At 48.1% G+C, this 27,451-nt stretch overlaps 1 protein-coding gene across 2 annotated transcripts in view; it reads left to right on the top strand.

Annotated features, from left to right (window-relative positions):
* The first annotated feature begins 3,414 nt into the window (after positions 1–3,414).
* Positions 3,415–27,451, top strand: part of thumpd2 (THUMP domain containing 2) — a 53,405-nt gene continuing 29,368 nt past the window's right edge. The window contains exons 1-2 of one of the 2 annotated variants that reach the window (XM_085997846.1): positions 3,415–3,630; positions 18,454–18,586. In XM_085997846.1, coding sequence (XP_085853972.1) covers positions 18,571–18,586 — 16 coding nt within the window. In that variant the 5' untranslated portion in view covers positions 3,415–3,630; positions 18,454–18,570. Of the gene's footprint in view, positions 3,631–3,806; positions 4,000–18,453; positions 18,587–27,451 lie in introns of those variants that run through there. The other variant, XM_085997845.1, reaches the window with a different exon arrangement.

Raw genomic sequence — 27,451 nt, 5'->3', positions numbered from 1 at the left:
CAGTACAGAGCTCCCTCCCCTGAATGCTCCCTCAGTACAGAGCTCCCTCCCCTGAATGCTCACTCAGTGCAGAGCTCCCTCCCCCTGAATGCTCCCTCAGTAGAGCTCCCTCCCCCTGAATGCTCACTTAGTAGAGCTCCCTCCCCTGAATGCTCACTCAGTAGAGCTCCCTCCCCCTGAATGCTCCCTCAGTACAGAGCTCCCTCCCCCTGAATGCTCAGTCAGTGCAGAGCTCCCTCCCCTGAATGCTCACTCAGTGCAGAGCTCCCTCCCCCTGAATGCTCACTTAGTAGAGCTCCCTCCCCCTGAATGCTCACTTAGTAGAGCTCCCTCCCGAGTGCTCCCTCAGTACAGAGCTCCCTCCCCCTGAATGCTCCCTCAGTACAGAGCTCCCTCCCCTGAATGCTCCCTCAGTACAGAGCTCCCTCCCCTGAATGCTCACTCAGTACAGAGCTCCCTCCCGAGTGCTCCCTCAGTACAGAGCTCCCTCCCCTGAATGCTCACTCAGTGCAGAGCTCCCTCCCCCTGAATGCTCACTTAGTACAGAGCTCCCTCCCCCTGAATGCTCACTCAGTACAGAGCTCCCTCTCCCTGAATGCTCCCTCAGTAGAGCTCCCTCCCCTTGAATGCTCCCTCAGTACAGAGCTCCCTCCCCCTGAATGCTCCCTCAGTAGAGCTCCCTCCCCCTGAATGCTCCCTCAGTAGAGCTCCCTCCCCTGAATGCTCACTTAGTAGAGCTCCCTCCCCTGAATGCTCACTCAGTACAGAGCTCCCTCCCCCTGAATGCTCCCTCAGTACAGAGCTCCCTCCCCCTGAATGCTCCCTCAGTAGAGAGCTCCCTCCCCCTGAATACTCCCTCAGTAGAGCTCCCTCCCCTGAATGCTCACTCAGTGCAGAGCTCCCTCCCCCTGAATGCTCCCTCAGTAGAGCTCCCTCCCCCTGAATGCTCACTTAGTAGAGCTCCCTCCCCTGAATGCTCACTCAGTAGAGCTCCCTCCCCCTGAATGCTCCCTCAGTACAGAGCTCCCTCCCCCTGAATGCTCAGTCAGTGCAGAGCTCCCTCCCCTGAATGCTCACTCAGTGCAGAGCTCCCTCCCCCTGAATGCTCACTTAGTAGAGCTCCCTCCCCCTGAATGCTCACTTAGTAGAGCTCCCTCCCGAGTGCTCCCTCAGTACAGAGCTCCCTCCCCCTGAATGCTCCCTCAGTACAGAGCTCCCTCCCCTGAATGCTCCCTCAGTACAGAGCTCCCTCCCCTGAATGCTCACTCAGTACAGAGCTCCCTCCCGAGTGCTCCCTCAGTACAGAGCTCCCTCCCCTGAATGCTCACTCAGTGCAGAGCTCCCTCCCCCTGAATGCTCACTTAGTACAGAGCTCCCTCCCCCTGAATGCTCACTCAGTACAGAGCTCCCTCCCGAGTGCTCCCTCAGTACGGAGCTCCCTCCCCTGAATGCTCAGTCAGTGCAGAGCTCCCTCCCCTGAATGCTCACTCAGTGCAGAGCTCCCTCCCCCTGAATGCTCACTCAGTACAGAGCTCCCTCCCGAGTGCTCCCTCAGTACAGAGCTCCCTCCCCCTGAATGCTCCCTCAGTACAGATCTCCCTCCCCTGAATGCTCCCTCAGTACAGAGCTCCCTCCCCCTGAATGCTCCCTCAGTACAGAGCTCCCTCCCCCTGAATGCTCACTCAGTGCAGAGCTCCCTCCCCTGAATGCTCACTCAGTGCAGAGCTCCCTCCCCCTGAATGCTCACTCAGTGCAGTGCTCCCTCCCCTGAATGCTCACTCAGTACAGAGCTCCCTCCCCCTGAATGCTCCCTCAGTACAGAGCTCCCTCCCCCTGAATGCTCCCTCAGTAGAGAGCTCCCTCCCCCTGAATACTCCCTCAGTAGAGCTCCCTCCCCCTGAATGCTCACTTAGTAGAGCTCCCTCCCCTGAATGCTCACTCAGTGCAGAGCTCCCTCCCCCTGAATGCTCCCTCAGTAGAGCTCCCTCCCCCTGAATGCTCACTTAGTAGAGCTCCCTCCCCTGAATGCTCACTCAGTAGAGCTCCCTCCCCCTGAATGCTCCCTCAGTACAGAGCTCCCTCCCCCTGAATGCTCCCTCAGTACAGAGCTCCCTCCCCCTGAATGCTCAGTCAGTGCAGAGCTCCCTCCCCTGAATGCTCACTCAGTGCAGAGCTCCCTCCCCCTGAATGCTCACTTAGTAGAGCTCCCTCCCCCTGAATGCTCACTTAGTAGAGCTCCCTCCCGAGTGCTCCCTCAGTACAGAGCTCCCTCCCCCTGAATGCTCCCTCAGTACAGAGCTCCCTCCCCTGAATGCTCCCTCAGTACAGAGCTCCCTCCCCTGAATGCTCACTCAGTGCAGAGCTCCCTCCCCCTGAATGCTCCCTCAGTAGAGCTCCCTCCCCCTGAATGCTCACTTAGTAGAGCTCCCTCCCCTGAATGCTCACTCAGTAGAGCTCCCTCCCCCTGAATGCTCCCTCAGTACAGAGCTCCCTCCCCCTGAATGCTCAGTCAGTGCAGAGCTCCCTCCCCTGAATGCTCACTCAGTGCAGAGCTCCCTCCCCCTGAATGCTCACTTAGTAGAGCTCCCTCCCCCTGAATGCTCACTTAGTAGAGCTCCCTCCCGAGTGCTCCCTCAGTACAGAGCTCCCTCCCCCTGAATGCTCCCTCAGTACAGAGCTCCCTCCCCTGAATGCTCCCTCAGTACAGAGCTCCCTCCCCTGAATGCTCACTCAGTACAGAGCTCCCTCCCGAGTGCTCCCTCAGTACAGAGCTCCCTCCCCTGAATGCTCACTCAGTGCAGAGCTCCCTCCCCCTGAATGCTCACTTAGTACAGAGCTCCCTCCCCCTGAATGCTCACTCAGTACAGAGCTCCCTCCCGAGTGCTCCCTCAGTACGGAGCTCCCTCCCCTGAATGCTCAGTCAGTGCAGAGCTCCCTCCCCTGAATGCTCACTCAGTGCAGAGCTCCCTCCCCCTGAATGCTCACTCAGTACAGAGCTCCCTCCCGAGTGCTCCCTCAGTACAGAGCTCCCTCCCCCTGAATGCTCCCTCAGTACAGATCTCCCTCCCCTGAATGCTCCCTCAGTACAGAGCTCCCTCCCCCTGAATGCTCCCTCAGTACAGAGCTCCCTCCCCCTGAATGCTCACTCAGTGCAGAGCTCCCTCCCCTGAATGCTCACTCAGTGCAGAGCTCCCTCCCCCTGAATGCTCACTCAGTGCAGTGCTCCCTCCCCTGAATGCTCACTCAGTACATAGCTCCCTCCCCCTGAATGCTCACTCAGTACAGAGCTCCCGCCCCCTGAATGCTCACTCAGTACAGAGCTCCCTCCCCGAGTGCTCACTCAGTACAGAGCTCCCTCCCCCTGAATGCTCACTCAGTACAGTGCTCCCTCCCCTGAATGCTCACTCAGTACAGAACTCCCTCCCCCTGAATGCTCACTCAGTACAGAACTCCCTCCCCCTGAATGCTCACTCAGTACAGAGCTTCCTCCCCCTGAATGCTCACTCAGTGCAGAGCTAAATTCTGAAACTGGATGAGCCTCTTTTGCTCCAGTCCAGTTGGCCTCAGTGTTGACGGGCTGCCCGGGAGAAACTGCAGCTCCGGCACTTTCAGAGCTGACAGCCCTTTGTGGTGAGGAAAGAAACCATTTCTTATCGGCTTACATCGTATTCCCCCCTTTGCGATGAGGAGTTATTTTAATCATCATCATAATAATAATTGTTGTTCTCAGCTGCGGGTGGCGGTTTACATTTAAATCGCGCGCCATGGATCATCAGTTCTCGTTGAGAGGGAAGTTCCGGTTGGTTTCCCTGACAACCGCGGTTTTGGGCTGGGAGTGAGTGAGTTGAGCTGCGGCTGGTGTGTCCTGCTGCTTCGGTGTTGACGGCGGGCATGTCGGGAGATGGCGGCGGCTCCAGGAGCCGGTATTTCTGCACCGCCAGCCGAGGGCTGGAGCGCTTCCTGCGGGAAGAGGTGCGCCTCAAGCTGGCAGCCGACGACGTGAGTGTAGCTCCGACTCGCGCGGTGGAGGTTTTCCGCGGCCTGTAACCCGCTCAAGGCGGATGCATAAAGTTTGGGGCCTTTTCTGTGTGAAAGTGGCCGGAAAGTATTTGTAGATTGATCAGCGTGTGTTTGTTATATTGATCAGTGTGTGTTTGTTATATTGGTCTGCGTGTGTTTGGAGTGATTGTGTGTTTGACACACACAAATCAAGTACAAGAGAAAGTACAAGGCTTCATGGCAACACCCTCGCTCCAAGCATTGGCATCTGCTGGACTACGTCATCGTCCGAGCTAGGGATTGCAAGGACGTCCGCATCACCCGTGCCATGACAGAAGCTGACGACTGCTGGACAGACCACCGCCTAATCTGCTCTGTCATCTCCATCAACGTAGCCCCAAAACAGCGGCGGCAACAGAAGCAATGCCACTGGAAAATCAACGCTGGAGCACTCAAAGACCCTGCTAAGAAAGCCCTATTCAGCCTGTGCCTCTCAACCAACCTGACAACTCCCAGTGATAGTGTCCACAGCGCCTGATCTACACTCAAGGCCTCCATAATCAGCACCTGTGAAGAGACGTTCGGTCACTCGACCAGGAAACACCTGAAGGGTTAATTACTAGTCCTAGCCCCTTTAGGGCTACCCCGGATCAGGCGTATTCCTCAGACGTTCACTTTCAACTAAAGTTTGATGTAGCCGAATCCTAAAGACGCTTAATTGGGTCTAAAGGTCCAGACCATCTCTCCCGAAAGGAAAACCTGAAGATGTTACCGTCCTCCAGGTAGCACTTTATAAGTTTAGCTAGACTGTAACGTTCCGGATATTATGAGGGTCCGGCAAACTCCCTCCGAATTCTGCAACTCCTCACCAAAGAGCGTAGAGATTGAGTTTGCGGGTTTGATACAGAAGTATTATGTGAGACGATTCTAAAAATATATAGATTTATTAAAGAATCGACATGTAATTACAGTAGGTGTTTCAATCGCAACATTAACAGTTCCAAAAAGAGTAAGCTTACAATTCTTATTATCAGATCATAACTTCGCTACAGTTTAACAGTTCTTAGTCTTATTCCAGGATATCCACCAAAATCAAATACCTTTGATCCCCGAGGTACAAAAAGTTGTAGACTTACAGAGCCGCCTCTGACGCCTGAGAATCGCTTTGCCCCTTTACAGCGAGACTATCATCCCATTTGAAAGTTCAATATATCCTTTTTCAGTGGTATTTCCTTTGAAGTTTTCTGCTAATGTAAGCTAATTATCTCGTAATTTTTCTGCTATTCTTACAGTCAGTTCAGCTGGTAGCAATGCAGAATTATGTTTCTACCCTAGGTGTTTGTGAAGCTTATCATAAACGGTGTACCAGCAGATGCATTTCACTTGATGTCATCTCTACCAAGGCCTTCTGTTTGTGTCTCTTTACGAAGTGTAAATTAGAACACCTCAACCAGGGTCATCTATGCAATTCTTAGCCACCTCAGCTGGTTGTAACACAGAATTATGTCTCCTGTGTAGGTGTCTTAAGCTTAACACAAAAACGGTGTGACGGCAGGTGTTTCTTTTACTTGATGTCATTTTTACGAAGGCATATGTTTCTGCTTTTATGTGCCTGTTTACAAAGTGTACTTTAAAACACAACCAGGATGTACCATTGTTTGCCCCAGAGATTCAGACCGTCGGGAGCCTCCAACCTCCTGTTTCAATAAAGATTATTGATTCAGTGTCAACAACTTATCTTATCTCTATTACCAGAATGCTGTAACAGTTTTAGATTGTTGTGGCTTCCAGATTTCCAGACCTAGTTTGTCATGTTTTAATAAGGCTAGAATTCTTTCATAGAATGGTGTATTTTTCTGAATAGGTATATGGCTTATTCCTTTACACACCAAGACTGGTTCGACGAGAATGACCAGGAGATCCAGGAGCTAATCAGCCGCAAGCACAAGGCATTCCTGATCTGGAAACAGCAACAGAACTCGAGACTAAGAAAGCAGCTCTACAGACGCCTGAAAGCTGTGGTCCAACAAAAAACTCGCAACCTAAAGAACAGATGGTGGGTGGAGAAAGCAGAAGGGATCCAGCAGCTAGCCGACAACCACGACGTGCGTGGATTCTTTAGCGCAGTCAAGACCACCTACGGCCCAAGCACCAAAGGCCCTACCCCACGGCGGGACAAGAACGGACAGGTACTCGTCAAGGACAGAGAGGCAGTCGGTGCCCGCTGGAAGGAGCACTTTGAAGATCTCCTTAAACTGAGACTCTGTCTTCGACGCGAGTGTCCTCAACTTCATCTTGCAGCATACTACCCGCCACAACCCCAGCCCAGCATGAGGTTGAAAAGACCATCTGACAACTGAAGAACAACAAGGCCTCCGGAGCAGATGGAATCCCCGCCGAGGCGCTAAAACATGGCGGAGAAGCACTATTGGCGCGAATACATGAACTCATTTCTCTTATTTGGAAGGAGGAGAGCATGCCAGGGAATCTCCGAGATGCCATAATCGTGACCATCTTCAAGAAAGGTGACCAGTCCGATTGCGATAATTACAGAGGTGTCTCCCTGCTGTCTGCCAGAGGGGAAGTCATCGCAAGAATCCTCCTCAATCTACTTCTCCCAGTGGCTGAAGAGCTCCTCCCAGAGTCGCAATGCGGATTCCGCCCACTAAGGGGCACAATGGACATGATCTTCACCGCACGTCAACTACAAGAGAAATGCAGTAAACAGCACCAACTGCTGTACATAGCCGCCTTTGACCTCACAAAGGCCTTCGACACCGTCAACCATGAGGGATTATGGAGTATCGTCCTCAAATTCGGCTGCCCTCACAAGTTTGGCACCATCCTCCGCCAGCTTCACGACGACATGTAAGCCGTGATCCTGACCAACGGATCCACCACAGACCCAATTCACGTACGGACCAGGGTCAAGCAAGGCTATTTCATCGCACCAATGCTCTTCTCGATCTTCCTGGCTGCAATGCTCCATCTCACCCTCAGTAAGCTCCCCGCTGGAGTGGCGCTAATCTACAGAACAAACGGGAAACTTCAACCTCCGTCGCCCCCGGTCCAAATCCAAAGTCGACCCATCCTCTGTCATCGAATTACAGTATGCAGACGACGCATGCGTCTGCGCACACTGAGGCCGAACTCCAAACCATCAACACCTTCACCGACGCATACGAGAGCATAGGCCTTACACTAAACATCCGTAACACAAAGCTCCTCTACCAACCTGCCCCCATCGCACAGTACTGCCCCCCCCCCCAATTATAAAATCCACGACGAGGCCTTGGACAACGTGGACCAATTTCCATACCTCGGGAGCCTACTGTCAACAAGGGCAGACGTCGATGACTAAGTCCAACATTCCCTTCAGTGTGCCAGTGCAGCCTTCGGTCGCCTGAGGAAGAGAGCGTTTTGAAGACCAGGACCTCAAACCCAGCACCAAGCTCATGGTCTACAGAGCAGTAGTGATACCCGCCCTCCTGTGTGCTTCAGAGACATGGACCATGTACAGCAGGCACCTCAAAGCACTGGAGAGGTACCACCAATGCTGCCTCCGCAAGATCCTGCAAATCCACTGGCAGGATAGGCGCACAACATCCGTGTTCTTGCTCAGGCCAACATCCCAAGTATCGAAGCTCTGGCCACGCTCGATCAGCTCCGATGGGCGGGTCACATCGTCCGCATGCCCGATACGAGACTCCCAAAACAAGCGCTCTACTCGGAGCTCCGACACGGCAAGAGAGCCCCAGGTGGGCAGAGGAAACGCTTCAAGGACACCCTCAAAGCCTCCTTGAAAAAAGCCTCCTTGCAAAAGTGTAACATCCCCACCGACACCTGGGAATCCCTGGCCCAAGACCGCTCAAAGTGGAGGAGACGCATCCGGGGAGACACTGAACACCTCGAGTCTCTTCGCCGGGAGCAAGCGGAAGCCAAGCGCAAACAGCGGAAGGAGTGCACGTTAACCCATGCACCCCTTCAACCACCGTCTGCCCCACCTGTGACAGAGACTGTAGGTCCTGCATTGGAGTCCGCAGTCACCTAAGAACTCATTTTTAGTGTGAAAGCAAGTCATCCTCGGTTCCGAGGGACTGCCTAAGAAGCAGAGAAGAATCCCCGGCCTCTTTTCTGCACTACAAACCTACTCTTTATAACCCCTCTCTCCTTCCACCTCCAACAAGTACGAGGAGCTAACTTATTTGTCACTAAGATTGAGATCATCCATTCAGCTGCTTCTGCCTGATCCCTCTTTTCCTGGTGGGTAAAGTTTTAGAAGCCATAATCAAGGAAAAAATTAACAAGCACTTGGAGAGGTTTAAGCTAATTAAGGAGTGCCAACACGGATTTGTAAAAACAGAAAATGCCGGAGACACTCAGCAGATCAGGCAATATCTGTGAAGAGAGAAACGGAGTTAACCTTTGTAAAAGGCAGACTAATCTAATTGAATTTTTTGATGAAGTTTGTTATATTGGTCTGCGTGTGTTTGATACAGGCATGGATTGAAAATTGGTTAACAGACGTGAAACAGAGAGTAGGAATAAATGGGTCTTTTTCAGGGTGGCAGGCGGTGACGAGTGGGGTACCGCAGGGATCAGTGCTGGGGTACTGCAGGGATCAGTGCTTGGGCCCCAGCTATTCACAATATATAGCAATGATTTGGATGAGGGAACCAAATGTAATATTTCCAAGTTTGCTGACAACGCAAAATTAGGTGGGAGTGAGAGTTGTGAGGAGGATGCAAAGAGGCTTCATGGCGATTTAGACAAGTTGAGTGGGCAAATACATGGCAGATGCAGTATAGCATTGATAAATGTGAAGTTATCCACTTCGGTAGGAAAAAACAGAAAGGCAGGGTATTATTTAAATGGTGATTATATTGGGAAATGTTGTACAAAGGGACCTTTGGGTACAAGGACACCCATCACTGAAAGCAAATATGCAGGTGCAGCAAGCAGTTAGGGAGGCAAATGGTATGTTGGCATTCATTGCAAGAGGATTTGAGTACAGGAGCAAGGATGTCTTGCTACAGTTATACAGGGCCTTAGTGAGACCACACCTGGAATACTGTGTGCAGCTTTGGTCTCCTTGCTTAAGAAAGGATATACTTGCCATAGAGGGAGTGCAGCGAAGGTTCACCAGACTGATTCCTGGGATGGCAGGACTGTTGTATGAGGAGAGATTGGGTTGACTAGGCCTGTATTCACTAGCGTTTAGAAGACTGAGGGGATCTCATTGAAACGTGTAAAATTCTGACCGGGCTAGACAGACTGGATGCAAGGAGGATGTTTCCCCTGGCTGGGGGGTCTAGAACGAGGGGTCACAGTCTCAGGATACAAGGTAGGACATTTAGGACTGAGATGAGGAGAAATTTCTTGACCCAGAGGGTGGTGAACCTGTGGAATTCTCTACCACAGAAGGCTGTGGAGGCAGATAGATTTCTAGACACAAAAGGCATCAAGGGGTATGGGGAGAGAGCGGGAATATGGTATTGAGATGGAGGATTAGCCATGATCATATTGAATGGCGGAGCAGGCTCGAAGGGCCGAATGGCCTACTCCTGCTCCTATTTTTGTTTTAGATTAATCTGTGTGTGTTTGTTAGATTGATATGTGTTTGTGGATCGCGCATATATTTTATGCTAATGGTGCGCATTTATATGTGTATTAATTGTGTGGATGTTTGAATAAAATCGAACGTGTGATATTCTACTTAACCCGTAAACAGAAGCCAGTCATGTCCATGTGTAAAACAAAATCATTCTTGAAGCAAGTACTCCAGATGTAGTCGGAGTTGTTTGTGTTTAAAAAGTTTTGCAACCTTCAGTTTGAGACTACCCTATGGATCTGGTCATTTAAACATTTCACAGACTAGTAATATCAGTGTCATAATATTTAAGCCATTTACAGACCAGTTTAGAATTACTTTTTTTTCGGAAGGCGGAGAGTTTCAACTGAGTCAGCCGTGGCTCAGTGGGTAGATCCCTCACCTCCTGAGTCAGAAGGTTGTGGGTTCAAGTCCCACTCCAGGGACTTGAGCAAAAAAAATCTAGGCTGACACTCCAGTGCAGTGCTGAGGGAGTGCTGCACTGTCGGAGGTGCCATCTTTCGGATGAGACGTTAAACTGAGGGCCCGACTGGCCTCTCTGGTGGACGTAAAAGATCCCATGGCACTATTTCGAAGAAGAGCAGCGGAGTTATCCCTGGTGTCCTGGCCAATATTTATCCCTCAATCAGCATCACTAAAAAAAAATTCTCTGGTCATTATCAGATTGTTGTTTGTGGGAACTCCCTGTGTGAATTGTCTGCCACGTTTCCTACATTACAACAGTGACTACACTTCAAAAAATACTGCATTGGCTGCAAAGTGCTTTGGGATGTCCGTTGGGTCATGAAAAGTGCTATATAAATGCAATTTCTTTTTTTTTAAACCGCACATTTTCAAGGGATCTGCAAAAGCATCCTAAGAAGGAACTTGCATTTTATATAGTGCCTTTCATGACCACAGGACTCCCCAAAGTGCACAGAATGCTGTCTATCTGTCAGATATCTGCGTTTTCTATATTTGTTGATCTATTATGCAATGTGCTAATCAATAATAATTTATGGAAATTATAGCATTGTTTTCCTTTTGGGTTGTTGACGTGGTCATTTGGGAATCTTGGAATAAGTGGTTCCGGCCCTGTGACCTCTACCACGGCAAACAAGAGCAGCAATATTGCTGCATCATCTGGAGCACTGTGTACAGTTCTGGGCACCGCACCTCAGGAAGGATGTATTGGCCTTGGATGGAGTGCAGTGCAGATTCACCAGAATGTTACCAGGGCTCCAAGGGTTAAACTATGAGGAGTGATTACATAAACTAGGCTTGCATTTCCTGGAATATAGAAAGTTAAGGCGTGATTTTAATTGAGGTTTTTAGGATTTTGAAAGGAATTGATAGGGTAGATAGAGAAACTTTTTCTGCTGGTGGGGGAGTCTAGGATAAGGGGAGAGAACCTTATAAATCCGAGCCGGGCCATTCAGGAGAGAAGTTAGGAAACATTTCATCACGCAAAGGGTAGTCAAAATGTGGAGAACGCTTCCACAAAAAGCAGTAGATGCTAACTCAAATCATTAAAAAAAATTATTTCACGGGATGTGGGTGTAGCTGGCAACGCCAGCATTTCTTGCCCATCCCTAATTGCCCTTGAGACGGCGGTGGTGGTGAGCCATCTTGAACCGCTGCAGTCCGCACGGTGAAGGTACTCCCATAGTTCTGTTAGGGAGGGAGTGCCAGGATTTTGACCCAGCGACAATGAAGGAACGACTGTCTGTTTCCAAGTCAGGATGGTCTGCGACTTGGAGGTGAACTAGGAGGTGGTAGTGTCCCCATGCATCTGCTGTCCTTGTCCTTCTAGGTGGTAGAGGGTGTGGGTTTGGGAGGTGCTATTGAAGAAGCTTTGAGGAGTTGCTGCAGTGTATCTTGTAGATGGTACATACTGCAGCCGCAGTACACCGGTGGTGGAGGGAGTGAATGTTTAAGGTGGTGGGTGGATGGGGTGCCAATCAAGCGGGTTGCTTTGTCCTGAATGGTGTCAAGCTTTTTGAGTGTTGTTGGAGCTGCACTCATCCAAGCAAGTGGAGAGTATTCCATCACGCTTGTGCCTTGTCTGTGGTGGAAAGGCTTTGGGGAGTCAGAAGGTGAGTCATTCACCGCAGAATACCCAGCGTTGGACCTGTTCTTATTGCCACAGTATTTATGTGGCTGATCCAGTTAAGTTACTGGTCAATGGTGACCCCAGGATGTTGATGGGGGATTCACCGATGGTAATGCCATTAAATGTCATGGGGAGGTGGTTAGTCTCTTGTTGGAGATGGTCATTGCCTGGGACTTGTGTGGCACTTATCAGCCTAAGTCTGGATGTTGTCCAGCTCTTGCTGCATGTGGGCACGAACTGCTTCATTATCTGAGGAATTAGGACTGGAACTGAACACTATGCAGTCATCAACGAACATCCCCACTTCTGACCTTATGATGGAGGGAAGGTCATTGATGAAACAGCTGAAGATGGCTGGGCCTAGGACACTGCCCTGAGGAACTCCTGCAGATTGGCTTCCAACAACCACAACCATCTTCCTTTGTGCTGGGTATGACTTCAGCCAGTGAAGAGTTTTCCCCCTGATCCCAATTGACTTCAATTTTACTTTGGCTCCTTTGTGCCACACTCGGTCAAATGCTGCCTTGCAGTCAAGGGCAGTCACACTCGCCTCGCCTCTGGAATTCAGCTCTTTTTGTCTGTTTTTTCACCAAGGTTGTAATGAGGTTTGGAGCCGAGTGATTCAGGTGGAACCCAATCTGGGCATCAGTGAGCAGGTTATTGGTGTGTAAGTACTGCTTAATAGCACTGTCGGCGATCTCTTCCATCACTTTGCTGATGATTGAGACTAGGCTGCTGGGGCGGTAATTGGTCGGATTGGATTTGTTCTGCTTTTTGTGGACAGGACCTACCTGGGCAGATTTCCACTTTGTCAGGTAGATGCCAGTGCTGTAGCTGTACAGGAACAGCTTGGCTAGTGGCGCGGCTAGTTCCGGAGCACAAGTCTTTAGCACAACAGGCTGGATGTTGTCAGGGCCCACAGCCTTTGCTGTATCCAGTGCGCTCAGCCGTTTCTTTATATCACGTGGAGTGAATCGAATTGGCTGAAGACTGGCTTCTGTGATGGTGGGGACCTCAGGAGGAGGCCGATATGGATCATCCACTAGACACTTCTGGCTGAAGATGGTTGCAAACGCTTCAGCCATGTCTTTTGCACTCACTTGCTGGGCTCCAACGTCATTGAGGATATTCATGGAGCCTCCGCCTCGCGTTATTTGTGTAATTGTCCACCACCAGTGACTGGACGTGGCAGGTCTGCAGAGCTTTGATCTGATCCATTGGTTGTGGGATTGCGTAGCTTTGTCTGACATGCTGCTTCCACTGTTTAGCATACATATAGTCCTGTGTTTAAAGCGGAGATGATAGATTTTTGCCAGCTAAGAGTATTAAGGGATATGGAGCCAAGGTGGGCAAATGGAGTTAAGATACAGATCAGCCATGATCTCATTGAATGGCAGAACAGGCTCGAGGGGCTCAATGGCCTACTCCTGTTCCTTTGCCTCCAAATCACACAGCATACTGAATTGGATAAATATTACTGTTCCTCCACTGCTCTTTGGTCAAAAGGAATTACGCACCCATCACCACAGGGGCTGTAGCAGTTTAAGGTCATGGCCCACCATCGTCTTGCCAGTATTACCCATGTACAGGAAACTTTGGTTTATCCGGAGGTTGTATGTCCGGGATACTCGATCTAACAGCAAAAATCAGGAGCCGTTTTCTGTAAGTTTTATTAGATCTCGTCCTTTTTTTTTTCCCAGTCAGCCACTGCAAGGTCTGTAGCTATAGCAACAGCTTCAGCTAGAGACGCTTGCAGCTGCAGCCGACTCTTTAGAAGCTGTTGTTAAGCAACAGTGTTTGTTGTCAGATACGGAGATGAAAACCTCCGTATGCTTCCACATTAACTTTGTATGTCCGGCAGTTTTGATAGATCGGCAACACGTCGGTGCCGGATATCACAAAGTTTCCTGTACTGAGAATATTTTAAAAAATTGGTGGAGGTTAATGTTTGAAAATTACTGTACATAGACCGTGAATAGTAAGGGGGAGCATTTAGCGATCTTTACTAATTATTGGACAACCCAAATAACTCTTGCATTTGCCAATGTATAATGTGTTGTTTAATGAATGGTGTCTGGCTGCCGTCTGATCATTCCACCCTAAAGTGCAAATTGGTAACATTGGAGGTAGCGGAATAGCTGCGTCCAAGCTGAGAGGGAAGAAAACCTCAAACAAGAGGGAAGTTGAATGGCACCAGAAGGGTGAGAAACCAGCCCGAAAATTGAGCAGCTGCACTCTTTCCTGGTTAGTTACCTTTCAGCAAGTGTCACTGAGCTTCCTTTTACCAAGCCTGAATTCCTTCCCTTGCAGCTTATATACCTGCGATGGTTGAAGTGGCTGTCGAGCTCCTGAGCCACTGGTGCTCTTGGCTGGCTGACTAGGTCCGTGACTGGAACGCATCTCCCATGTAATGTGGCCAAGATTGCAAACCGGAGCAGGATTTAGACCCACATCCTTCTATACTGTGGTGCTGCATAACTAAAGGCGCTTTACACCTGTTATATTCAAGCCTGCTTATAAACGAACTGATGTATAACGTGATCTGTGTATGCTGCTTCACACATTGACCGTGTGTGCAGGGCGGTACATTAAATCTGGCTGTAGCAACAAAAAATACAAATGTTGTGATTGATCAAATGAGCAACTTAACAGCTGCCCCATCACAGAACAGCAACCAAATCAAATGCTGCAATGTTTCCAATCTTTTTAAATTGGGTCCCACTGCCATATTAACTTCTGACCTAGCAGAATATGTAACTGTAACTGACAGTAAAATCATTACACTTATCAGGATGTTTTGCCTGTAGAATTCAGCTCTTTTGTCCATGTTTGGACCAAGGCTGTAATGAGGTCTGGAGCTGAGTGGTCCTGGCGGAACCCAAACTGGGCATCAGTGAGCAGGTTATTGGTGAGTAAGTGCTGTTTGATAGCACTGTCGATGACCCCTTCCATCACTTTGCTGATGATTTGAGAGTAGACTGATGGGACGATAATTGGCCGGATTGGATTTGACCTTTTTGTGGACAGGCCATATCTGGGCAGTTTTCCACATTGTCGGGTAGATGCCAGTGTTGTAGCTGTACTGGCACAGCTTGGCTAGAGGTGCGGTTAGTTTTGGAGCACAAGTCTTCAGCACGACAGCCGGGATGTTGTCGGATTTGAAAACGAGGATGAGAATTTTAAAATTGAGGATGTTGCTGGGCTGGGAGCCAATGCAGGTCAGCGAGCACTGGGGTGATGGACGAACGGGACTTGGTGCCAGTTAGGGCACGGCTAGCAGAGCTTTGGATGAGCTCCAGTTTACGGAGGTTGGAAGGCAGGAGGCCGGCCAGGAGAGCGTTGGAACAGTCAAGTCTAGAGATAACAAAGGCATGGATGAGTGTTTCAGCAGCTGATGAGCTAAAGCAGGGGCAGATTCGGGCAATGTTACAGAGCGAAGTAGGTGTTTTTGGTGATGTGGATATATGGCCTGAAATGTGTCTCTGGGTCAAATACAACACCAAGTTTGTGAATGGTCAGGTTCGGCCTCAGACAACTGCCAGGGAGAGGAATGGAGTCTTTGGCTAGGGAAAAGAGTTTGTGGTGGGGACCGAAGATGATGACTTAAGCCTTTCCTATATTTAGTTGGAGGAAAGTTTTGCTCATTCAGTACTGGATGTCAGACAAGCAATGTGACAAATTAGAGACTGAGAGTAAATAAACAAATGTACTTGCGTCCAAAAGCACGGGTGGGGTGGGGGTGGGAGAGGAGAAGGCAGCAAAAAGTGTTGTATCTGATGTAAATAATTGAGAAGAGATCCGTGGGCGAGAAGAATAAAATTACTTGAATCTTTAGCAAGTTTCCTAAAGTGATTGATAAAGATGAGATACTAGAAAGGCTGGCTATACAAGTCACCAGGACCAAATGGGATGCATCCTAGGATGCTGAAGGAAGTGAAGGAAGAAATTGCGGAGGTACTGGCCATAATCTTCCAATCCTCCTTAGAAACGGGGTGGTGCCAGAGGACTGGAGAATTGCAAATGTTACACCCTTGTTCAAAAAAGGGTGTAAGGATAAACCCAGCAACTACAGGCCAGTCAGTTTAACCTCGGTAATAGCTTTTAGAAACAATAATCAGGGACAAAATTAACAGTCACTTGGACAAGTGTGGATTAATTAAGGAAAGCCAGCATGGATTTCTTAAAGGCAAATCGTGTTTAACCAACTTGCTCGAGTTTTTTGATGAGGTAACAGAGAGAGTTGATGAGGGCAATGCGGTTGACATGGTATACATGGATTTCCAAAAGGCGTTCGACAAAGTGCTACATAATAGGCTTGCCAGCAAAGTTGAAGCCCATGGACTAAAAGGGACAGTGGCAGCATGGATATGAAATTGGCTACGTGACAGGAAACAGAGAGTAGTGGTGAACTGTTGTTTTTCTGACTGGAGGAAGGTATACAGTGGTGTTCCCCAGGGGTCGGTTTTAGGACCACTGCTTTGCTTGATATATATTAATGACTTGGATGTGGGTGTACCGGGTACAATTTCAAAATTTGCAGATGACACAAATCTTGGAAGTATAGTGAACAGTGAGGAAGATAGTGATAGACTTCAAGAGGACATGTGGCAGATGAAATTTAACGCAGAAAAATTCGAAGTGATACATTTTGGTAGAAAGAATGAGGAGAGGAAATATAAACGAAAAGGTACAATCCTAAAGGGGGTGCATGAACAGAGAGACCTAAGGGTATATGTGCACAAATCATTGAAGCTGGCAGGGCAGGTTGAGAAAGCAGTTAAAAAAAACTTACGGGATCCTGGGCATCGTGAATAGATGTATAGAGTACAAATGCGTGGAAATTATGATGAACCTGTATAAAACACTTTGCCTCAGCTGGAGTATTGTGTCCAATTCTAGGCACCGCACTTTAGGAAGGATGTGAAGGCCTTCGATAGGATGCAGGAAAGATTTACAAGAATGGTTCCAGGGATGAGAGACTTTTACGTGGATAGACTGGAGAAGCTGCAGTTGTTCTCCTTGGAGCAGAGAAGATTGAGAGGAGATTTGATAGAGGTGCTCAAAATCATGAGGGGTCTGGACAGGTAGATAGAGAGGAACTATTCCCATTGGCGGAAGGGTCGAGAATCAGAGGACACAGATTTAAGGTGATTGGCAAAAGAACCAAAGGCGACATAAGAAAAAACTTTTTTTATACAGCGAGTGGTTAGATTCTGGAATGCACTGCCTGAAAGGGTGGTGGAGGCAGACTCAGTCACGGCTTTCAAAAGGGAGTTGGATAAGTACCTGAAGGAAAAAAATTTGCAGGGCTACGGGGAAAGGGCGGGGGAGTGGGACGAGCTGAGGTGCTCTTGCAGAGAGCCGGCACGGGCCGAATGGCCGCCTTCCGTGCTCTAACCATTCTGAGTGTGTGAATACAGTATTACAAATACAATCATGAGGCCTCTATATCTATAAGGTGCAATATTTGTACCTAGTCACTTGTGATGCATTGCTTTATTTAAATTATGGAGATGCCACTGTTGCATGGTAAATGTCAAACTGTTCTCCAAGTTCCAGGGTACTCGAAAACAATCCACTGGCGAGCTGCTAGCATATAAAGTACTGGTATTTTACTATATAAAATTCCCGGGCCTCGGGAAACCCGGCAGTTAAAGGGAGGCAAGGACTGCTGGATCCAGGAGATAAGTGCCTTTTCGCTTACCTGCTTCACCTACCCCCCTGACCCTTCGATCAACCCCCAACCCTGGCCTCCGATCTTCCCTCCAGCCTCCAATCACTGCCCCCCCCCCCCCCCCCCACTGGTCTTTCCGATCCCTCCCTCCTCTGCGTTCCCCAGCTGCGGACTGGTGCCGAAGGCCTGCCCAGCGGTCAGGAAACTGAGAATAAAATGGTAATCAGGTCATGTTGTTAAGCAAGACCTGAGGGAAGCCAGTTCTTCACAGAATTCCGCCCCACCCGTCCCGGGCTACCTCTACACCTCCGAGGTAAGATCGGGGCTAAAGTTTCAAAACCAGAGGAAAAATGGCTTATTTGAGTAAGTCTAAAGCTAGTAATGTAATTTGGTCAAATAGTGAGAGCCTACTTGTTTATGCAGTCTGAAAGCCCGAGCCCCTCGATACATCAGTGCATAATTGTGAGTGGGTTGCACATTTACAAATGATGTGGAAAAACTGCAGTATGGAACATTACCGTTAACTACTGTTGATTTTCCATGTCATTACTTGGTGAAACCTATTTCCTTCAAAAATGATGAGTGTTTTGTAACCAATATCAAGTCGTTTGGCACTGTGAAGTAAGTGGGATGTGTGTTACCTAGTCCAGAGAAACTGATTAATGGAAAATATGTTGACGTGTTCCAAAGTCAGTTTGAAACACATGGTACTAGTGGTGTCTTCTGTGCTTAACCTACTCTAACAGATGCAAAAAATCAGATTTAAAAATTGATCTATAGTAGTTAAAAATTTACATTTACACACAACTGCAAATTCTAACATAACATAGTTTGTTGCACTTATGAATCGCATTTAGTTTTGAGGAGTCCCCACTATCTTTGGAAACATTTTTATTTAAAATCCTGCTCAAACACGCTTTTGTGTCTCTGATTGTTGTATCGTATTGATTTGCCCAAATGTTTGATGTGTACAAATGTATTTTTCTTGCAAAATCTTCAATCATTGCCTTCAAACTAACAAGACATCACGGAGGTAAACTGCTGGATACTGACCTTTGACCTCCCTTGTTCTTGTAGGTGGAGCAGGTATCAGGAAAAGTGTTCTTTACAACTGATGCAGATTTGAAAAAGCTAAAAAGTCTGAAATGCGCAGAGCGACTATTTTTACTTGTGAAAAAGCTGCCCCCAATCGCGATGCCAAGACATAAAGGTGCTATGCATTGTCTTCATGACTTTTTTATTTTTAATGACTAATAATAACGATAGCTTTGTGGCAGTAACTAGGGTATGTTTATTCAGCTTTCTCAGAATTCATCTTGTTGCTGCCGTATAACTATGATACTGGCATCTACTTGACAGTGTGGAACATTACCCAGGTATGTCCTACCTACAAAAAAAAGACAAACCTAATCTGGCCAATTCCTGCTCTCAGCTTCCTCCCAAATTGAAGTGATGGAAGGAGTCATCAGTAGTGCCAACAAGTGATACCTACTCACCAATAACCACACCGATGTTCAATTCTAGACCTCCTCACGCAGCCTTGATCCAGACATGGACACGAGAGCTGAATTCCAGAGGAGAGGCGAGAGTAGCTGCCCTCAACATCAAGGCAGCATTTGATCACACCTGGCATCAAGAACCCCATGAAAAACAGAGGTCAATGGGTGTCAAAGGAAAGGAAAAACCATCCAGTGGCTGCAGTCATATCTGTCTACAAAGGAAGATGGTTGTGGTTGTTAGAGGCCAATCGTCACAGCCCCAGAACATTGCTGTTTCTCAGGATCTTCGACCCAACCTCTTTCAGCTGCTTCAGTAATGACCTTCCCTCCATTAGAAGGTCAGCAGTAGGACTATTTACTGACAAATGTCAACGCCATTTGCAACGTCTCCAATAATGAAGCAGCCCGTGCCAGCCTACAGCAGGGCTGGGCTGACAAGTGGCAAGTAAGATTTGAGCCACATTAGTTCAGATAATGAGCATCCCAAGAGAAAGCCAGCCACCTTTCCCTATCCTTCAGTGCCACCACCAGAGTCAGCCACCTTCAACATCAGTGCACTGGAGAGGATGGACATTTAGTCAAGTGAACTGCTCTGCCCTGAAAAGTGGTGTTCTGGCTGCACCTGTCCGGGTGAGTGGGAAGTATTTCATCACGCTCCTTATAGTTAATGCAGGGCCTTTGAGGGATGTGAACCACTCGCTGCAGGTTAGCCAGCCTCTGACCAGCTTGTGTAGCCATGGTGTTGACATGGCTGGTCCAGTAAAGCTTCTGGTCAGGTGACCTCAAGATGTTGCAGGTGGGTAACTCAGTGATGGTGATGTCAGTGAAGGTCAGGGGAAGATGGCTGCAATATATATATATAAGATCTACAGGTTGCACTGCATCCAGTCACTAAGGCTACTTCAATGGTACCTCCTGCCCCTGCGACCTCTACAATCGGGGACAAGGTGCAATGCTGTGGGAACATCATCACTTCCAAGTTTCTCTCCAAATCGCACACAATGCTGACTTGGAAATATATTGTCGTTTCTACATCGTCACTGGGCCATGTCCTGGAATTTTGTACTCGATACCAGAATGGGAGTAGCATTACCACAAGGACTGCAGCACTTCAAGGAGAAGGGCTGCCACCACCAATACCACCTCTGGACGACTGGAGAAAGCTACAAAAACATGGCCTTGCCAGCTTCGCCCACATCTTGCAAACACGTTGACCTGCAATTCACAGCAGTGGTTACATTGGTAACGACGAACGCCACAAATAATTAGGGTATGCCGCAGCAATCATAGCGGCAGATTGGGAGCGGTGCAGCCAAGGACTTAAGTAAAATCCCATAGCGATGTGATGGCACTCGGGCATTGTTTGAAGGTTGAACTGATGGGCAGAAACGAGCACCAATTCAAATTATATAGAGACGATTTGCCTTGAGGTCTGTTTTTATATCTGTCTGGTTAGTTCATTAGATGGAACAGTGACCCCCCCACCCCCGCCCCCCCCCCCCCCCCCATTGAGGTTGTACAGACGACAACAACTTGTATTTATCGAGCGCCTTTAATGTAGTAAAACATCCCAAGGCGCTTCACAGAAGTGTTATAAGACAAAAAAATTGACACAGCCACATAAGAAATTTAGGGCAGATGACCAAAAGCTTGCTCAAAGAGGTAGGTTTTAAGGAGTGTCTTCAAGGAGGTAGAGAGGCGGAGAGGTTTAGGGAGGGAGTTCCAGAGCTTGGGGCCTAGGCAACAGACGGCACGGCCACCAATGGTTCAGCGATTTATAATCCGGGATGCTCAAGAGGGCAGAATTTGAGGAGCACAGATACCGTTTTTGGGGGTGGGGGTTGTGGGGCTGAAGGTGATTATAGAGATACGGAGGGGCGAGGCCATGGAGGAATTTGAAAACCAGGATGAGAATTTTGAAATCAAGGCGTTGCTTAACCAGGAGCCAATGTAGGTCAGCAAGCACAGGGGTGATGGGTGAACGGGACTTGGTGTGAGTTAGGACACAGGCAGCCGAGTTTTGGATGATCTCAAGTTTACGTAGGGTGGAATGTGGGAGGCCAGCCAGGAGTGCGTTGGAATAGTCAAGTCCAGAGGTAACAAAGGCATGGATGAGGGTCTCAGCAGCAGATGAGCAGGGGAGAAGTCGGGCTATGTTACAGAGGTGGAAATAGGCGGTCTTCGTTATGCCACGGATATGTGGTCGGAAGCTCATTTCAGGGTCAAATATGACCCTAAGGTTGTGAACAGTGTGGTTCAGCCTCACAGATGCTAGGGAGAGGGATGGAGTCACAGAAACATAGAAGATGGGAGCAGGAGTAGGCCATTCGGCCCCTCGAGCCTGCTCCGCCATTTAATGAGATGATGGCTGATCATCCAAATTCAGTGCCCTGTCCCTGCTTTTTCCCCATATCCCTTGATCCCTTTAGCCTTAAGAAATATAACTCCTTCTTGAATATATTTAATGAATTGGCCTCAACTGCCTTCTGTGGTAGAGAATTCCACAGGTTCACCACTCTCTGGGTGAAGAAATTCCTCCTCATCTCAGTCCTAAATGGCTTACCCCTTATCTTCAGACTGTGACCCCCCTGGTTCTGGACTCCCCTGCCATCGGGAACATCCTTTCCTGCATCTAGTCTGTCTAGTCCTATTAGAATTTTATAAGTTTCAATGAGATCCCCCCTCATTCTTCTAAACTCCAGCGAATATAAGCCCAATCGACCCAATCTCTCCTCATACGTCATTCCTGCCATCCCAGGTGTCAGTCTGGTGAATCTTCGCTGCACTCCCTCCATGGCAAGAACATCCTTCCTCGGATAAAGCGACCAAAACTGCACACAATACTCAAGGTGTGGTCTCACTAAGGCGCTGTACCACTGCAGCAAGACATCCTTGCTCCTGTACACGAATCCTCTCGCTATGAAGGCCAACATACCATTTGCCTTCTTAACCGTCTGCTGCACCTGCATGCTTACCTTCAGCGACTCGTGCACAAGGACACCCAGGTCTCTTTGCACTTCCCCCTTCTCCCAATCTATTGCCGTTCAGCTAATAATCTGCCTTCCTGTTTTTGCCACCAAAGTGGACAACCTCGCATTTATCCACATATGGCAGATGCAGTATAATCACCCAACCTGTCCAAATCATACTGGAGTTTTGCTGCATTCTCCTCACAGCACACACGCCCACCCAGCTTTGTGTCATCTGCATACTTGGAGATATTACATCTAGTTCCCTCGTCTAGATCATTAATATATATTGTGAATAGCTGGGGACCTAGCACCGATCCCTGCGGTACCCCACTAGTCACTGCCCGCCCCTTGGAAAAAGACCCGTTTATTCCAACTCTTTGCTTCCTGTCTGCCAACCAGTTCTCTATCCAAGTCAGTACCTTACCCCCAATCCCATGTGCTTTAACTTTACACGCTAATCTGTTATGCGGGACCTTATCGAAAGCCTTCTGAAAGTCCAAATACACCACATCCACTGGCTCTCCCTTATCTATTCTACCAGTTGCATCTTCAAAAAATTCCAGTAGATTAGTCAAGCACAATTTACCTTTTGTAAATCCATGTTGACTTTGTCCAATCCTGTCACTGTTTTCCAAGTGTTCTGCTAATACATCTTTTATAATGGACTCAAGCATTTTCCCCACTACCGATGTCAGGCTGAGCAGTCTATAATTCCCCATTTTCTCTCTACCACCTTTTTTAAATAGTGGGGTTACATTAGCTACCTTCCAATCCATGGGAACTGTTCCAGAGTCTATAGAATTTTGGAAGATGACCAGCAATGCATCTACTATTTCTAGGGCCACTTCCTTAAGTACCCTAGGATGTAGATTATCAGGCCCTGGGGATTTATCGGCCTTCAATCCCGTCAATTTCCCTAACACCATTTCCCTACAAATACTGATTTCATTCAGTTCCTCCCTTTCATTAGACCCTATGTTCCCTGACATCTCTGGGAGGTTATTTGTGTCCTCCTTTGTGAAGACAGAACCAAAGTATGTATTTAATTGGTCAGCCATTTCTCTGTTCCCCATTATAAATTCCCCTGATTCTGACTGCAAGGGACCTACGCTTGACTTCACCAATCTTTTTCTCTTCACATATCTATAGAAGCTTTTACAGTCAGTTTTTATGTTCCCTACAAGCTTACTCTCCTACTCTATTTTCCCCCTCTTAATTAATCCTTTTGTCCTCCTTTGCTGAATCCTAAACTGCTCCCAATCCTCAGGTTTGCTGCTTTTTCTGGCCAATTTATATGTCCTCTCCTTGGATCTTATGCTATCCCTAATTTCCCTTGTTAGCCACGGTTGCACCACCTTTTTTGTTTTATTTTTATGCCAGACAGGGATGAACAAATTCTGTAGTTCATCCATGCGATCTTTAAATGTTTGCCATTGCCTATCCACCGTCAACCCTTTAAGTAATGTTCCCCAATCCATCCTAGCCAACTCGCGCTTCACACCATCATAGTTTCCTTTATTTAAATTCAGGACCCTAGTCAGTGGCTAGGGAACGAAGTTTGTGGCAGGGCCTGAAGTCAATGGCTTCGGTCTTCCCCCATATTTAATTAGAGAAAGTTTCTGCTCATCCAATACTGGATGTCCAACAAGCAGTGTGTCAATTTAGAGACTGCGGAGGGGTAGAGAGAAGTGGTGCTGAGGTAGAGCTGGGTGTCGTCGGCATACATGTGGAAACTGACGCCGTGTTTTCGGATGATGTTGCCAAGGGGCAACATATAGATGAGAAATGGGAGGGGGCCAAGGATAGATCTTTGGGGGACCCCTATGCGGGAGTGGGAAGAGAATCCATTGCAGGTGATTTTCTGGCTAAGATTCGATAGGTAAGAATGGAACCAGTGTCCCACCCAGCTGGACAATGGTAGAGAGGCATTAGAGGAGGATGGAGTGGTCGGCTGTGTCAAAGGCTGCAGACAGCACGAGGAGGGATAGTTTACCTTTATCACAGTCAGAAAGGATGTCATTTGTGACTGAGAGCCGTTTCAGTACTGTGACAGGGGCGGAAACTGGATTCGAGGGATTCAAACATGGAGTTCCGGGAAAGATGGGTACGGATTTGGGAGGCGACAACATGTTCAAGGACTTTAGAGAGGAAAAGGAGGTTGGAGATGGGACGGTAGTTTGCAAGGACGGAGGGGGTCAAGGGTTTTTTTGAAGAGAGGGGTGATGACAGCAGATTTGACAGAGAGGGGGCGGTACCTGAGGAGAGCGAATCATTAACAATGTCAGCTAACATAGGAGCCAGAAAAGGAAGTTGGGTGGTCAGCAGTTTAGTGGGAATAGGGGCAAGGGAACAGGAAGTGGGTCTCATGGACAGGATGAGCATGGAGAGGTCATCAAATCAAATCAAATCAACTTTTATTGTCATTGTTAGTGCACAAGTGCAGTACAACAAAATGTAGGCTTGCGGCTCCAGAGAGTGTACAATTTGGATTAGGACACTTAAACATTTCAACATACATTTGTACATATATATTAGCATAAATATGACCATAATAAAGTGCATCGGCAGATGTGCAGGCTTTAGTGTTTATTTGTGGAGTTCAGTAGGATGACAGCCCTGGGAAAGAAGCTGTTTCTAAATCTGGTCGTACGGGTGCGAATGCATCTGTAGCGTCTTCCAGATGGTAGGAGGGCGAACAGACTGTGGCTGGGGTGGGTAGGGTCTTTGATGATGGACCGTGCCCTCCGTAGGCAGCGTTTCTGATATATATGTTCTATGGTCGGTAGCCGGGTGCCGGTAATGCGTTGGGCAGTTTTGACTACCCGCTGCAGGGCTTTCCGGTCATGGGAGCTACAGCTGCCGTACCATACCGTGATACAGTTTGTCAGGATGCTCTCTATAGTGCAGCGGTAGAAGTTAGAGAGGATCGGGGGTGACAGATTACATCCCTTCAGCCTCCTCAAGAAATATAGGCGCTGCTGGGCCTTCTTCACCAGAGAGGAGGTGGAGATGGGAGAGAAACTTGAGAAAAATGTGAGTTCAGGGCTAGGGCAGGGGTGGACCTTGGAGGAAGTTTGACCCAGTGGGTTAGGGGAAGGAAGGGAAGTGGCAGAGGCAGCTGAACAGATGGTCTCAATCTTCGAGACAAAGAAGTCCATGAGCTCCTCGCACTTCTTGTTGGAGGTGAGTGTGTGAGGGAGAGGGGTTTAAGAAAACGGTTAGCAGTAGAAAATAGTAGCCTGGATAAGGGCCGACTAGTCTACTCCTGCTCCTATTTCCTATTTCTTATGTTCTTATGAAACCAGAGGTTTTTAGACTTCAGTTGCTCAAGCAGTCTACAATCTCAGTGTGATTTCTGATTTACTACTTGGATTTTAATAAGTTGTAAATAGGTACCTTTTGATCAATAATGACCACCTTCATAACAGAGGATTAAAGATCTGAATTGCATATAAAATAAAGTCACAATCGGATGGTAGTTTAAGACAACCCACTCCTGCCAGATATATATAATTTCTGTTACTTTGCACCAGTGACCCTACCTAGACGCTGTCAGAACTGTACCACTGAATAATGAAAGAAAAAGCTGCTAATGAAGACAACACAATTATTAACATTAAACTATGATTCCTGTGATTACACTAAACCTACTGAGCCCACCAACTGCATTCTGCAATGGGCTAAGTTGCTTTGGCGATCACAAGTGGCGGTACTTCAGCATACTCGATTTTGCCATTGATTTATGATAATTAGCTGTTCAACTTTTTCGGCGAGGGTCTCTGTAGAGCAGCACAAAAATCCCAAAAAATTATGGCATGATGTGTAATGGCATAAATCACTGAAGGCCATGGTTTACTGGAATGTTGTGCCATCGTAATGATGTATGCACAACATTTCGGCACATTCCAGCCAAAAAGGAAACTTGGAAGCTCTTATCATCTAGTGCTGCAGGTAGTTCTTCACATACTTACATAAAATATCAAGCCTATGTCTGTGTGCGGGTTTATATAGTTACAAAAAGTGTTAGTAACATTGAATTATCAATTTAAATTTAGTTCCACAGTATTGTTCATTAAATGGTACAAGAAAATAATTCTAAAGCTTCTATTTACAATATTATAAACTATGCTCTTTTTAATTAGAGAAGTGTATTCATTCTAAAGGGGAAAAATGCGTGTGGTTTATGCTACACGTTAGCGCCAGGAGATGGCGCTGAAATGCCGTTGACAGCTGTAACGGCAGCTGATGCCGGTTCTAGCTCCCACGCTATATCGGTGGTACCGGTAACGCTGCTGGTAAACCCGAGCACCCGGGAGCTCGCCATCATGGAGATCGTGATGTCAGTGAGTGTGCAACGCTCACTGGATGCCCGATCTCCAACATTGGATTTGGCCACTTACCTTAACGGCAGCACAGAACAACGACAGGGAGAGCTGGCATCTACAAGCAGAAAGCAGGCTGCAGCAGCGTTATTTAAAGGCACCATCCCCAGTCAGCTGTACCTGACAGGATTTTGCAGTTTCAGTGCCTGTTTGCTACTTCCTGCAACTGAAACGGCTCTCTCTCTCGTTATTTCAAGTTTTTCTGGTGACCGGGAGTGTTCCTTCAAGTGCAGAAGTCACTCATTATTTGTTAAAGGTTTCTGCTCACACTTCCTCACAGTCATGGGGGCTGCGGGATTGCGGCATTACCTCAGGATGAAGCCGAGGAGCAACAGGAGGGAGGGCTGAGGCAGGATGAGGCAGTGGAGGAACAGGAGGGAGGGCTGAGGCAGCGAGACAATCAGCCTTCTGGACGGGCTGTCCGTGACCGGCTCAGCAGACTCCGATTCACATTTGTTGAAGCCTTTACTCACCCTGACCACCCGTGTGAGCTCGTTAAACTTCCTGCTGCACTGGGTGTGGGACCTGGGGACCACAGTGCTGCCTGTGACGTGGTGTGCCACCTCCCTCCACAGAGTCTGGCAGACTTGTGGCAAGGGCCTCCTGCCAGTTGGTACAGGACCGCTTTCCGCCGCTAAAACCAATGCCTCCAAAGCTTCCTCGGCAAACCCCCGGGCTCTCTCCCTGGGGCGACAATCTGCCATCAGCATTTGTAAATAAGTGCTCCTCTTTGTCCTTCTTATGGTGGTTGAGGCAGCTGTACACGCAACAATGCTGAGAATAAGGTGCTGCAGCATCAATAGACATCCCTTTTAAGCAGTGAAAAAAGCCTGTGGCGATCATTACTTGCGTTTAGACTACACCTGATATTGGTCCATCTTTTCAGTGTAACGCCAATAAGCTTGGGTTTTTAAGACTAGATTTATGGCTCCAATCATTTTAATGAAGAGTGAGGACGAATTTTGCATGAAGTCTAGACTATTTTCACCTGGCACTAATTCACAATTTTTAGTCTAAACACTGCCCATTCCTTGGCTCTCTAACAAATTTCTAGCCCGTAATACCTGTACACTTGCTAGCATTTCCCACTTGTCTGATCTTCTCGTACTTGAAGACTGCTATTTAGGCCCAAGACTGGATATTTTGTGGAGAGTTTAAACTTGTGTGGGATGAATGGAGAGTGCCGCCCCCTAAAATACTTTCTCCATTTGAGGCCCTGCCT

The sequence above is a fragment of the Somniosus microcephalus genome, chromosome 9 (genome assembly GCF_052327205.1).
Source record: "Somniosus microcephalus isolate GS21.2 chromosome 9, FLI_Smic_1.0, whole genome shotgun sequence".
Taxonomy (NCBI): Eukaryota; Metazoa; Chordata; class Chondrichthyes; order Squaliformes; family Somniosidae; genus Somniosus; species Somniosus microcephalus.
This window is presented reverse-complemented; position numbering and strand designations above follow the sequence as displayed.